Below are 15,350 nucleotides of genomic sequence, written 5' to 3' on the forward strand. Positions count from 1 at the left end.
TAATATAGCTTACAACTTTAATCCATTTTAATGAAATCTGCATATTTTTCTAATGTGATTGACTATATAACATTAAACACTCACTTGAAGAATGCTACAGAAGGTAAAAAAGTTTATCATTGAATTTACAGATTGCCAACTATTTAATCATATGTAATTATAGTTTTATACTATAGAAATATTCCAGAATAATAGCATGCACAGCTAAACCCTTCCACATACGAAATAATATAATCTAATAAGTTGTCATTGTTGATTAGGTGAGAAAAAAATAAAAACTATTTATATAAATATTCGAACAAAAATGTAGAAGAACAATGAAATTATTATCATGATGATTATTGAAGCACGCATGAATTAAAGCATGTAGTAAATCAATCAAGCTACAATGATCATTCCTGTCAACAGAAAACAAAATTTAGAAATCTTCACCATAAACTCTAAGGTAGAATATTGAACTTCGAAAACATGGACGAAAATTATGAAATCAAAAATTCAAATAGAAACCATAAATCATCAAATACAACTCTCTTATTCTTAATTCACTAACAAAGATGCATAATTTAACAATGAGAAGAAACACAATGAGAACAAACCTGTGAGAAACTGATTTTGACTCATCATCCATCACTCATTTTGTCTTCATCCATCGATCTCGGTGTTATATATCTCCATATAACCCCTTGGTTTTATGGTGATTGATACACACCATCCACACAAGTTTCTACACATATCTGGATAAGAGAGATAATACACTTGTTTTGCTTCTTGTGCATGAATGAACGAGCCATATAGATGATATCATTTATAATGTCAACAATATTGTAATTATTAATAACTCTTGTGCCACTATTATTTATTGGATCAAACCAAGCACAGTAAAATAGGGAAACCTTGTTCTTAAAGTCATGGTATTCCAATTGAAGGATACGTTGGATGATACCATAAAAATAACGCTCTCCTCCATTTGTAAGACCTTTAACATTACCTCACAATTAGTAGTATTTTTACCACGACTCTATTCTTTAGTGTGAAACTTGTATCCATTAACAAAGTAGATGTGCCATGATGTTGCCTTAGCTTTAGGACCGAGACCTATGCCTTCATATATAGGGTTAGGTGTTCCATTACTCACATCATTCAACTAAAAATATATATACATCTAACCTTAGAGAGATTTTATGTGAAAAATACACTTACATATTTCTTTAGCCATGAAGGAAATTTCTCGTGTATAAGACCAGAAGCATCTTCCTCATTGATAAGATGATATTGCACGAACAATCTGACATTGGCCATAAAATGTATGAGTATTCATACACAATGGTTGAAAACAATAAATCATTTTACAAAATGTACTTACTCAAGATACAGTTTAACCTCATCATAATTTATTATGACGTGCACGTAAGCATATTCCAATTCCTTATCAAGCACCCAATAGACCCAAGGCTTTCTACTAGGACGACCACATTTGCTAAAAATTGAAAATTTAGTTGTACAATCTCTTGATATGGTCCAGGATCGTTTCTAAAACTTGTACTTGGCAAGAAACTAAAGGTCTTGAAAATTTGAGAACAAAAATAAGTAGTTCCACGATGCAAGTAGGCGGTGCATATTAAACCTTTAACCCTAGCTTTATTTTTCACTTAAAGCTTGTAGTCTCCCAGCAATCTAAGAGTGAAACGGTCAAAATAATCTACAAAAAGTACACATCATTTACCTTTCAAATGAATACATCCAACAATATTGTACATGACCACCAAGGATTCCTTCATTAGGTAGATGAGTCGGGAGATGTATCTAATCAGACATGGTCCCTACAAAAATCAAATTGTTTCATACCATAGATACACAAACATCAAAACCTCATGATCGTTAATTAAACATCTTAGAATTAGCTTTGTTTCTCTTGATCACGCCTTATCAGCAAACTGTAACTAAAAGCAGTTAACATATTATGTGTCAATTTACCATAAACATCAAGTTAACTTTTAAAATTCAGTATAACATAAAACATCATAAAAGAACCAGCACAACCAAATAAATCAATCCATTTGAAATTTCTCATTCGAATATAAGCAAATATATGCTACAACTTAAATATAGCTTACAACTTTAATCCATTTTAATGAAATCTGCATATTTTTCCAATGTGATTGACTATTTAATCATATGTAATTATAGTTTTATACTATAGAAACATTCCAGAATAATAGCATGCACAGCAAAGTCCTTCCACATACGAAATAATATAATCTAATAAGTTGTCATTGCTGATTAGGTGAGAAAAAAAATAAAAGTATTTATATAAATATTCAAACAAAAATGTAGAAGAACAATGAAATTATTATCATGATGATTATTGAAGCACGCAGTAAATCAATCAAGCTACAATGATCATTCCTGTCAATAAAAAACAAAATTTAGAAATCTTCACCATAAACTCTAAGGTAGAATATTGAACTTCGAAAACATGGACGAAAATTATGAATCAAAAATTCAAATAGAAACCATAAATCATCAAATACAACTCTCTTATTCTTAATTCATTAACAAATATGCATAATTTAACAATGAGAAGAATCACAATGAGAACAAACATGTGAGAAACTGATTTTGACTCATCATCCATCATTCATTTTGTCTTCATCCATCGATCTCGGTGTTATATATCTCCATATAACCCCTTGGTTTTATGGTGATTGATACACACCATCTACACAAGTTTCTACACATATCTGGATAAGAGAGATAATACACTTGTTTTGCTTCTTGTGGATGAATGAACGAGCCATATAGATGATATCATTTATTCATCTTAATGTCAACAATATTGTATTTATTAATAACTCTTGTGCCACTATTATTTATTGGATCAAACCAAGCACAATAAAATAGGGAAACCTGGTTGTTAAAGTCATGGTATTCCAATTGAAGGACACTAAAAGGAGCAGTAGAAGGACCCGCCTGATCCGACTGCCACATAGAAAACACCTTTTTTTTTAATTCCCCAAATTTCCTTGCCAACTCTGTTGTCTCCGCCTTAGCTTCGTCTACATGCACATCAGCTAATGCATTATCTTCATGTGCTGCAGAAGTCTTATCTCTAGCAGCTTCAATGGCTTGGTTTTCTACTTCTCTATTGTGGTTTGTAACTGTCACTTGTGTCAAGTAAGACACTCCATATCGTATGTTGACCGCTATTTGTGCAGCTCCATCACACCTGCTTTGTGACTTACCCCCGACAGCTTCTTTAGCTTTTCTGCTCCATCCACATTATTATCTATTTGTGTGGCTTGTGTCATACAATTCATGTAATCTTGTTGTACAAGATAAGATAAATGTGTCAATATGAATGAGTAATCAAATTTATAGAGGAATAATAGAAAAATGGGAACTAATACTAATTAACCAACTTAGAAATATTCATATATTCCAATGTCCTCTCATAACTATATCAATAAGTAGTATTTAGCTAATATCTTGCCATGACATATAACTCCCTCTTAAAAGATTAATACAATTATTAGAAAATATCAAAACATATATTGACCGACTCAATGGTAATTATCACAAAAAAGAAAAGATACTACTCCCCATGTGTGAAAAACACCAAATTATCCAAATCTCATGATTAAGATAGGTTAAAAGAGACCAAAATATCCAAATTTCATAATGAAACTCAACAATTGCCAAAATCTCAGTGACATCTTTAAATAATGTTTCATAAAACCCGTGTACATAATACTATCCAAATCTCAGTGACATCTTTATATATCATCTTTAAATCCTATTTCACGAAAAATGTTTTGTCAACTTATTCATACTTAATACAAGTTTCCAAGTAGAATAATCAGTTTTTGTTGGTGAATCCAAGAGAACAATTGAAGCATAATAACCTAATAACACTACTATGCATTCTGTTCCTGTGGTCAATGAACTACCCGTGCAAAATTTCAAATGCTCTATTCATCAATTACACTAAAAACAAATATACATGAAGTATATGAGTTCACAACATGCATCCAAATGCAAGAAATCAGAACTAAGCCAAATTTGTTAAGCTCAAAAGATGTTGCAATCCAATAAATCACCAGAATCCCTTTCTTCTTGTACAAAACAAGCTGTCAATTTCTTTAGTTATTTTCATTAGAAATATTCAAAATAAACATTTCCCTCTCTTGTGGTTAATTTTACACTCTACTAGTCAGTGACTAATTGCCTAACACTCACCTAACACTCACTTATGTTTCAAACTAGTACTTATATCACTGCCTCTGAATCACACATTTATCATGCAACTATATTCATTCCCACATTCATTTATCATGCAGCTATACTTCACTTCCTTAAACTAATGTCTCCTAAAGCGAGAAAGGACTTACATGTGTTTTCTCTGCATGACGGTCAACCCACTTCCCATCCTTCTTTTTCTGGGTGGCCATGAAGAGCTCGTCAGGATTGGGCGGTTGATTTAACTTCTTCTCGTATAAATAAAAACAACATATATGGTTACAATGAATATCAGATATAAATATCCTGACGCGTCGTAATTATAAATATAATACACACCAATTCAAAAGCAACGTCATGATAAATTCTATGTACCGTGGTATTGGGGTATAGTCCTAACTTGTGCTACAAAACTTTATTACAGTATGCTAGGGTCATACCTAATTCACCAACCAATTCACTTTCTGCAACTAAACGTAAAACTGTAGTTATAATCTTTTATTTGATAAATTAAAAATATTAGAATTGTTATGAAGTAAATTTAGTTAGTTATTGAACATTTAATATGTAATAGATTCTCAACGGTAACCGGTGAAGAATACCATATAAAAGGTGAATGACATAGTAGATAATTACATTTGTTGAAGTTCGATACGATTAAATGCAATCAAACTAGGAACATTTTCCACCAAATTTTAAGGTGAAAGTATCTATATTGTCCATGGAATAAGGGCATGTTAATTTATCTTGTGTCCTTCATCCAGACAACATACCATATGTTGGAAAATCATTGATTGTCTACATTAATTGAGATCTCATTACAAAGTTCCACTCTTTCGAGGAACATACCTAGCAGCTCCACAAACTCTACACTGAGTTAAAGTTCTATCTTCTTTAAAATATAATAAGCATTCATTCACACAACAATCAATTTTCTCAACCTCCAATCTTAACTTAGACACCAAATTCTTCACTTGGTAATACTTTTCAGATAAGCATTATTTTGTTGGACAAACATCGATAAGTATTTGAATGAAAAAATCCATGGCCTTTTGATGAACATGCCAATTAGACATGGAAGCCAATAACTTAATTGAAATAGATAGTCTGGATTCAGAAGCTCCCACATGAATGGATTGGTTTCCAGAGATCAATCCATCATAAAATCGTTGAGCTTCTTCATTTGGTACCTCACCCTCGCTAACTGTTTCGTTTTCCATATTAGCATTTACATTGGGGACATTAACAAATGGCCTAATAGCATCACTCAAATTATCCCCACCAGCATTCTCGCCACTACTAGAATGACCATCAATCTGATTCTCTTCTCCATGATCAAATCATGTATAATAGTTGGGCAAAAAAACATCTGTGTACAAGTGATGTCTAATTTCACTAGGCGTCTTCAAAAGAATGCAGACACATTTTACACGACACCTTATCCTTCCCTTGTTTAAAACTTGTGGTTGATTCATGGCTTTATTGACAAAATCGTCAACTCCATTAAAAAATCCATCTTTCAAACCATACCTATTGGAGTTTACTCTAGCATGCATCCAACTTCGATCCATTTTCTACATAAAAACGTCAAATAATTATTTTCTATGAGAAAACACATTGTTACAACTCAATATGACCTAATGTGTGTTCGCACTTATCATATAATCAGATAAATATTTACTAATTTATCATGTTCTATCTTATATCATAAGGCTTCTGGTTTTGGTGATATATAAGTGTTAATTGTGTGTATTGTTATATTGGCTTGGTATTTGGATCATGTTGAGTTTGATATATATAATATAAAGTAAGTACATATATATATTGGCTTTGATATGTTACAGTTGTTGAAATTTTCAAGATTAACTATTATAGTCCTAACTTGTGCTACAAAACTTTATTACAGTATGCTAGGTTCATCCCTAATTCACCAACCAAAAATATTAGAATTGCAATTAAATAAATTTAGTTAGTTATTAAGCATTTAAAATGTAATAAATTTTCAACGGTAACCGGTTATGAATACCATATAAAAGATGACTGACATAGTAGATAATTACATTTGTTGAAGTTCAATACGATTAAATGCAAATCAGTAAAATAAAGCAAAAATTTAAGTCAACAAAATGAAGAAAAACCAAATCAGTTACAAAAAGTAGAACATCAGACATAAAAAATTTCATGATCCTTGAAGATTTGGTTATATCTAATAAGCTGCAAAATGAAGCTTTTGAGATAAAAACATTCAAATATTTTTGATCCAGAAGGATCATTATAAAACATGCCTTATATATTATAAACTTGATTGACAACCATATATCAAATAATAAATATGATACATTTTATTTATACATTCTCACCATTTTTTTATTTTTTTTTCCTTTTGAATGGTAGAAAACAGAAAACAGTGATAGATTAAAATAATTATTTTCGAGCCTTAGAGTACTTTTTATTTTTGTAAAGAAACCAAAGCCATCGATTTCTCTCCCTTTCACATTTGTAATCAGTTAATTTTCAAGTGTAAAGAAACCAATGGCCAATTTTCATGACACATGCAACTATATCCATTCCCATATTCAATGATCATCCCATAAATACTTCACTTCCACAAACTAATGTCTTCTAAAAGAAGAAAGGACTTACATGTGTTTTCTCTGCACGACGGTCAACCCACTGCCCATCCTTCTTTTTATGAGTGGCCATAAAGAGTTCGTCAGGATTGGACGGTTGATTTAACTTCTTCTCCTATAAATAAAAACAACATATATGGTTACAATGAATATCAGATATAAATATCCTAACGCGTCGTAATTATAAATATAATACACACCAACTCAAAAGCAACGTCATGATAAATTCTATGTACCGTGGTATTGGGGTATTGACCGCCCACCTCTGCTTGATGCTCGGTTATTCTTATTTTGTTGGGAGAGCTTTTTGAAATCTGCTTTTTACCACCCGTCAACAAGATACTACCATACATTTTCACCCATCAAAGGCAGTCTTATCATCTTTTTCCTAATCTTATAAAATACACCATTTATTCTTTTACCACATTGTTTCTCAAACTCATATTTTATTTTGGCGTCATCACACGGCTCCCACCAAACAAGAGACTGACAAAAAAGAAACACTATTGATTAAACTTTAAAAAATATACATTATCATTAAACTACTAAAAAAGAAATTACATGTATTACTTTAAACATGTTAAAATATTCATCTCTCTATTTTGATCTATCGTGTATTTTAAGCTCACTATACCGCATGATTTTACTACAACTTTTCTAATAATTGCAGCAACACCATCACTAAGATGTAACCTACAAACACGGAATTGGATCATCTGCTGCCATTTCTCTACAGCCCTCCATCCTGCTCCCTTTTTGTTCCTATCTCTCTCATCATTTTACTCTCTCATCATTTTACTCTCTCATCTTTAACAATTCTTTTTTGATTTTTAATTTCCTACAAACACACAACTATCATTAACAAATACTTCAAGTGATAGAAAGTTTGATATGTAAAGACATAAAACAATATAACAAATATTATTTAACTTTAAAAAAATTGTGAATTTGGATCCTCTACATCTGCTATTAATGCATGGTAGTAGTGGTACTAGAAAATAGATTCAATGTAAGCTATAGATTCACATATTGAAACATACTAGAAAGAAATTGCATGCAGAATATTTTCATGCCCTATTATGACAAGCATCCCCATTTTTAGAGTAGGGTGTAACAATTGCAACGTGCAAAAAACACTTCAAATTGTATGCATCGATAGCCACGACAATAAAACAAGGATTATATACGGGACCAGACAGTTGATGAGACAAATCAGTATCATAGCAGTTTTGAAAAACAAATAAATGGTATTGACACTAATCAAACTGCCAACAAACCAGGGTATCTAGGAAAAAACTCATCAAACTCTAAATCAACATAGCAATATCATATATGCTCCAACAAGATCTGCTCCAAATGAAGTTAACTCACGAAAAGGAAAGTATAACACCACATGATATTAAGATTCAAGGGATACAGTATGACAAACTAAAAAAAAGGATGGCATAAGAAAAGGTATATAAAGCTTCAACTTGTAAACATAAGCATGTCAGCCAAAAAACAGAGAACTTCAAAAAATATGCGTAAACTACTAATTTTCTTACCCATAGTCTACAATTTTAATCATCTCCCTTTGCCTATCAAAAAATGCTTGTTCCACCTCCTCTTCCTCATCAGAAACTGTTTGGTCTCCCGCCTCTTCTACCATCGTGGTGTGATGGAGAGCTGGACCTGGCAAAACATGTTGAGTCACTCCCGTGGTAGGCACGAATGTGCATTGCTTAAAATTCGATGGTGCTGCTTCGATTGTCTGAGACGGTGATGCTGCTTTGGTTGTCTGAGGCGGTGCTGCTGCTTTGGTCGTCTGAATTGGTGGTGTCTGCGTTCTTTGATGCGTTCTAGAAGTGGTGCTTCTGTTTCTTGAAATAGATTTTTCATGCGTCATGCGGGATTTGTTTATAGCTAGAGCCCTGAGTGGCATAAGTCGTGTCAGGCATAACCTATAAACAACTCTTTTTTACATGATTGACTTTATCAAGAATGCATCACTGTTGTCTGAGATGTATGCATTGACACCATCAATGGGCCATGATAGTTGAACAAAGAACAGAATGTTTTCCTACACAAATCTATTTGTAAATTATCACAAAATCAAATTATTCACTTCCTCTGTAGTTTGACAAATGGAAACACAAAAATCCCTGTTGTCTGAGATGTATGCATTGAAACCATCAATGGGCCATGATAGTTGAACAAAGAACATAACGTTTTCCTATTGATTCATAATAAACCAAAAAAAAAAAGCTAAAATTACATAACGAATATATCGATTAAAAAAAGTTATGGATTAATATTTTTCATGTTATTTCATAAATCGACCAACACTCACACTCACTCTTTCTGTTTAGTTTACACATTTTCTCTCTCGACCAACAATCACACGTGCACTTTACAAAAATCGCCATACCTCACTCGCCTTACTATCAATTAAGTTAAATTAAATCTAACACAAACACACAATATTAGTCGTTCACCTTGACACTTAATCAAATCCATGTTTCACAAAAAACACAATACACACATCATCATCAAAAACAAAATATTAGGCAAATAGGAAACTGAAGAATAACTGGTAAGAAGGTCCGAAAGCTAATCTGGTAAGCTTGGTTTCATCAGAGCACCAACAAAACACCTAAGGCAGAAAAAAACACGATTGAGAAATTTCAAAGTACTTCACAGTCCAAAATAACTTAACTAAAAGGAAATCAAAAATACCAACCGAAAAGACAAATCTTAACGACGAATCGAAAAGACAAATCAAAACAACAACAGAGGGAGAGAAGAAACAAAGATTGAAACCTGAAAATTGATTTCTTTGATGAAGAGAATGGCAACCGAACATTGAAGCGATTTCCTTCTTTCAAGGATTTCTTGAAGCGATTTCCTTCTTTCACCGATTTCTTGAAGCGATTTCTTGAAGAAATTTCCTGAAACGAAAGAAATGAGTATAAGCGATTTCTTGAAGCGATTCCTTGAAACGATGGAGATTGAAAGATAAAGTTACGAGACTGTGTCTGTGCTCCCCACAATCTAACGAAACATAAACAAAATTAGATGAATGAATAAAAATTAGATGAATGAAGGGTAAATGATTTCTTGAAGCGATTTCTTGAAGCAATTTCTTGAAGCGATTTCTTGAAGCAATTTCTTGAAGCAATTTCTTGAAACGATGGAGATTGAGAGATGAAGTTAGGAGACTGTGTCAATGCTCCCCACAATCTAACGAAACATAAACAAAATTAAATTAGATGAATGAAGGGTAAATGATTACGAACTGTCTCTGAATGAGTGATTTCCATAAACCCAAAACAATGGAGAATGAGAGCTGAAGTTAGAAGATTGTGCCCGTGCACGCCATAATCTAACGAAACATAAACAAAATGACATGAATGAAGGAGAAAAATTATGGTTCGAGTTTGAGAGACGAGGGGTCGTGTTTGAGAGCTGGAAGATTGCGACATTGAAAGATTGAGACTAAGGTTTAGCGTTTTTCTTCTTCATCATTAGTTTTATTCTTTTGTTTGTATTTTACTTTATTATTAATTTATAACTTTAGTTTTACTTAATTTTTTTTTTTAATTTAGTTAGTTTGATTTTATTAATATATAATTTTGGTTTTATTTTATTAATTAGATTTTAATTTTGTTTTAGTTTTGTTTTATTAATTTAGTGAAATTTTTATTTTATTTTATTAATTTATAATATTGATTTTATTTTATATTTTTGACTTTAAAATAGTGGTTTTAATTTATCAATTAGATTTTAATTTTGTTTTAGTTTTGTTTTATTAATGAATTTAGTAAAAAAATATTTTATTTTATTAAATTATAATATTGATTTTATTTTAAAATTTTGACTTTAATATAGTATTGGTTTTAAATTATTAATTTATAAATTTTATTTTATGAATTTAAGTGAAGTTTTAATTTATAGTTTAATTTGTTTTTTTAATAGATAGTTTGAATTTATATATTTTTATTGTCATTATAAATGGGGAGACTTTTGGAGAGAAATAAACAAAAATTTGCATCATCAACTATGGTGTCGTCTAGAATCGCCACTAATATAAAAAATAATAATATATAGAATCGCCTCTAATATAAATAATAATAATAATAATAATAATAATAAAATATAGCTAGCGTCGATCTTAACCACCGCTTATAAAAATAAATAATTATTTAAAATAATAAAAAAAGGAGGCAAATGAATAATTATTTAAAATAATTAAAAAAAGGAGGCAAATGAATTGGAGAAGGAAATTAAATTTTTTTCCCACCAACATTATAATGTTGGTCTTACTCGCCGCTAATATTTAAAAATAAATAATTATTTAAAATAATAAAAAAAAGGAAAGAAATGAAATTGGTGGGGAAATAAAAAAAAATTCACACCAACAATAGCGGCGGCCAAAGGCGCCGTTAGTATTTCAATAAATGAATTATTTAATATAAAATAAATCAACTACATATGTAGTGTCTTTGGTGGTGGACGCTATGTTTAATGACCTAATAAAAAAATAAAACAAATGGTTTTACTCTATGACTATGCTTCATGCGAAATAGTTCAAACTTTTGATTTAAGGTATTGATTCTAGTTTGTTTGACTTCATTAGTTCCCTCATGGGCAACTTCTAATGCATCTCACATAGCTTTGACTATTTCACAATGGAAAATACGCTAATATTTATCATCACCAAGTGCGAATATGAGAATATTTTGTGTCTTCCAATCATGTGACCATAATCTCTTATCATTATCATTCCATTGTACTTCCAATTTTGTAATTTGTAATTTGATTAGAACCATTAAGGAATAAACTCTGAACCGAAGTGCGAAAGAGGTATTAACTAGGATGTGGAGGAAATTAAGCATACACACTCTTGTCATAACCAAAAACAAAGCGAATTAAATGTTTGGGTATAAGCCAAACAACTCTTGGTTCACAAGGAGGACTATTCATTAGGCTTCCTAAAATTGTGAACATGGGAACCAAGGAGAAGTAATATTCGATCTCAAAAAGATGGTACTGATTACTTGAAGCAATTTCTTGAAACGATGGAGATTAAGAGATGGAGTTAGGAGACTGTGTCAATCCTCCCCACAATCTAACGAAACATAAACAAAATTAGATGAATGAAGGGTAAATGATTATGAATTGTGTCTGTATGAGTGATTTCCATTAACCCAAAACAATGGAGAATGAAAGATGAAGTTAGGAGATTGTGCCCGTGCTCGCCATAATCTAACGAAACATAAATAAAATCAGATGAATGAAGGAGAAAAATTATGGTTCGTGTTTGAGAGATGAGAGATTGAGAGATTAGGGGTCGTGTTTGAGAGCTGGAAGATTGTGAGACTGAAAGATTGAGACTAAGGTTTAGTGTTTTTCTTCTTTATCATTAGTTTTTTTTTCTCTTGTTAGTATTTTACTTTATTATGAATTTATAGCTTTAGTTTTACTTAATTTTATTTTTTTAATTTAGTTCTAATTTAATTTGATTTTATTAATATATAATTTTGGTTTTATTTTATCAATTAGATTTTAATTTTGTTTTAGTTTTATTTTATTAATTTAGTGAAATATTTATTTTATTTTATTAATTTATAATATTGATTTTATTTTATATTTTTGAATTTAATATAGTATTGGTTTTTATTTATTAATTTATAAATTTTATTTTATGAATTTAAGTTAAGTTTTTAATTTGTTTTTAATAGATAGTTTTAAAACATTTTTATTGTTACTATGAATGGTGAGACTTGTGGAGAGAAATAAAACAAAAATTTGCATAAACTATGGCGTCGTCTAGAATCGCCACTAATATAAAAGAAATATATAGTTAGCGTCGACTTTAACCACCATTTATAAAAATAAATAAATAATTATTTAAAACAATAAAAAAAAAGAGGCAAATGAATTTGAGAAGGAAATTATTTTCTTTCCACCGCTAATATTTAAAAATAAATAATTATTTTAAACTATTAAAAAAAAAGACAAATGAAATCGGTAGGGGAAACGAAAAAGATTTCGCACCAACAATAGCGTCGGCCAAATGCGCCGTTAGTATTTCAATAGATGAATTATTTAAAATAAAATAAATCAAATGCATACGTACTGTCGTTGGTGGTGGACGCTATGTTTAATGACCTAATAAAAAAATAAAACAAATGGTTTTACTCTATCACCATGCTTCATGCGAAGTAGTTCAATCTTTTGTTTTAAGGTATTGATCATAGTTTGTTTGACTTCATTAGTTCCTTCATGGGCAAATTCTAATGCATCCCACATAGCTTTGATTGTTTCACAATGAAAAATACGCTAATATTCATCAACACCAAGTGCAAATATGAAAATATTTTGTGTTTTTCAATCATGTGACCATAATCTCTTATCATTATCATTCCATTGTACTTCCGGTTTCGTAATTTGTAATTTGATTAGAATCATTGATGATGACGTCCCAAACACCTTTATCAACCGATTTGATATGTATATTCCTACAAGCTTTCCAATACCCATATTTTTCACCGGTAAAATTGAATGCTCTATTGTACACCCCTTTAGGTTCAGTAGTCATCTTCTAATAAGTCAATATTGAAGCACGAAATTAACCGGAGCTCGTGATACCCCTTGTTAGACGATAGGAAACGATCTAGAGGGGGATGAATAGATCCAAAGTTAAAAAATTGAAGAAAATTGTTTTAAAATTTTTATGGCACACAAAAGTGACCCGGATCGAATCGTCTAACCGAACCACTATCGAAAAACTCGGATATGCATATATTGAATCAAAGTGATGATAATGACAACAAATTAATCACAACACTTTTAATCACAATCAATTGAATGCAATGCAAAAAGTAGACACTATTCCTGATGAAAAATAGACAAAAATACTATTGAATCAAATTATCGAACACTTTGTGTGCGATCGATTTCATTTGGAAATTTATATATTTTTGTTGATCTTCAAATACAATCTCAATCCAATTTACAATTCAATAACCTAAATTGGACGTTATCAACCTATTCTAGATGGCACCCAAACAAAGAATGATTATGTGTACTTTGTTTATGTGTATGCATAGAATGAGGTTGAAGATGATGAGAACTCTTTGAAATCTCAATTTCATGTAGAATTACTCTAGGACCTTACTAGAAATGATGCATGCATGAAGTATATATATGTGTTTGTGCAAGTTGGAGGCAAAAAGGAATGGAAAAGATTTAAAAGGGAATGCAAGTTTTCAAGATTTTTAATGCATATGTCTACCTATGTAAGTTATGTGTTAACCTGTTTGATACATATGTCAACCTGTATAGGTCATGCGTCGGTCTATGGAGGCGGCACATCCAATAGAAGCTACAGACTTTAAAAATGAGTTACATATGCCGACCTGAAGCTCATTTGTGTCGACCTGTAAAAAATGTTTCTTCTATGTGTCGATCTATAGCATGTATGGGTCGATACATAAACTATTTTTCACATAAAAACTAGTTTTTGATGCATGAAACCTTTCCTAAACCTTTTCCAACATGTTGTTATGCTTCCTAATACTAAGATGCACACTTAGACTCAAAAGATATTGTCCAATATACATAAAAGGTAAAGTATCCTAGTTTTGACATCATACAAAATACATTTAACAGAAAGTTACACTCATAGAGAGTTGCACTAAAATCAAACTTGATTTACAAGATCACCCATAAACCTTCAACAACACTTGGAGCTTTTACACGTGATTAACAACCGAACCTTCAAAAATAAATAGAGCTTTCACATTTAAAGCTAGTGAAAATATACCCGAGTATATCGCACGTTCCAACATACAACAGAGTCGCCATCGAACTTTATTTATTCTAGAAAGAAAGGGAAAACATTGATAAAACCCGTGGGGAAAAAGATATACTGGGTAAGGAAGTCGGTTATGCAAAGGGGAGGTATTAGCACCCCAAACATCCATGGTACTCCATGGGAACCGTTTTGATTGTTCTCTCTCTAATAGGTCAAAGACTATTCGTAAGAGGATGGGAAAGGAAAAGAAATAGATAAAATGCTCAGTGAGGATTAGGACCCTCATTCCTACGTATCCTCATAGTGCAATGAGGAATTCAGAGCTCCATAGATCATAGAACTAATGGTGGAAGATGAAAAGAATTTGTGATCGAAATATGGTCTGAACCAAATGATAATTTTGTTTGAACTCCAACAAGGGGTGAGAATATGAACCCAAGAGTAAAACTGGTATGGACCAACAAGTGAGGGCCTACAACACTGTATTGGAACAACCGAAAAAGATTGAATTATATGTTTGGTTTCACAACACAAACACCTCTCGAATCACAAAGGAATATAAGATGGAGCACAAAGAGATAGTGTATTTGGCTCAAAGATAACTGATATATCACATGGAGTGAATGAAGGTAGAATATGAATGCATCATGAAGGTGAAAGGAGTGAAGTGACCGAAGTCACAGAAT

The 15,350-nt window shown here is 31.3% G+C and overlaps 1 protein-coding gene across 6 annotated transcripts; it reads right to left on the bottom strand.

Annotated features, from left to right (window-relative positions):
* Positions 1 to 2,487: 2,487 nt before the first annotated feature.
* LOC127100305 (uncharacterized) lies at positions 2,488 to 10,367 on the bottom strand. Of its 6 annotated transcripts, none has more exons than XR_007794397.1 (7): positions 10,142 to 10,367; positions 9,666 to 9,793; positions 8,411 to 8,776; positions 7,103 to 7,352; positions 6,880 to 6,981; positions 4,389 to 4,484; positions 2,488 to 3,322 (listed from the first exon to the last, which is right to left on the bottom strand). XR_007794397.1 is itself a non-coding variant. In XM_051037444.1 (5 exons), the coding sequence occupies exons 1-5, from the start codon at positions 10,251 to 10,253 to the stop codon at positions 7,662 to 7,664; spliced, it is 711 nt and encodes a 236-aa protein (XP_050893401.1). In that variant the 5' UTR covers positions 10,254 to 10,367; the 3' UTR covers positions 7,394 to 7,661. The 6 variants fall into 6 exon arrangements, 2 of the variants coding, with proteins under 2 accessions (XP_050893401.1, XP_050893399.1); XR_007794398.1 differs by having other exon boundaries at positions 7,067 to 7,352; XR_007794400.1 differs by lacking the exon at positions 4,389 to 4,484.
* Positions 10,368 to 15,350: the final 4,983 nt, after the last annotated feature.

Source organism: Lathyrus oleraceus, chromosome 7 (genome assembly GCF_024323335.1).
Source record: "Lathyrus oleraceus cultivar Zhongwan6 chromosome 7, CAAS_Psat_ZW6_1.0, whole genome shotgun sequence".
NCBI lineage: Eukaryota > Viridiplantae > Streptophyta > Magnoliopsida > Fabales > Fabaceae > Lathyrus > Lathyrus oleraceus.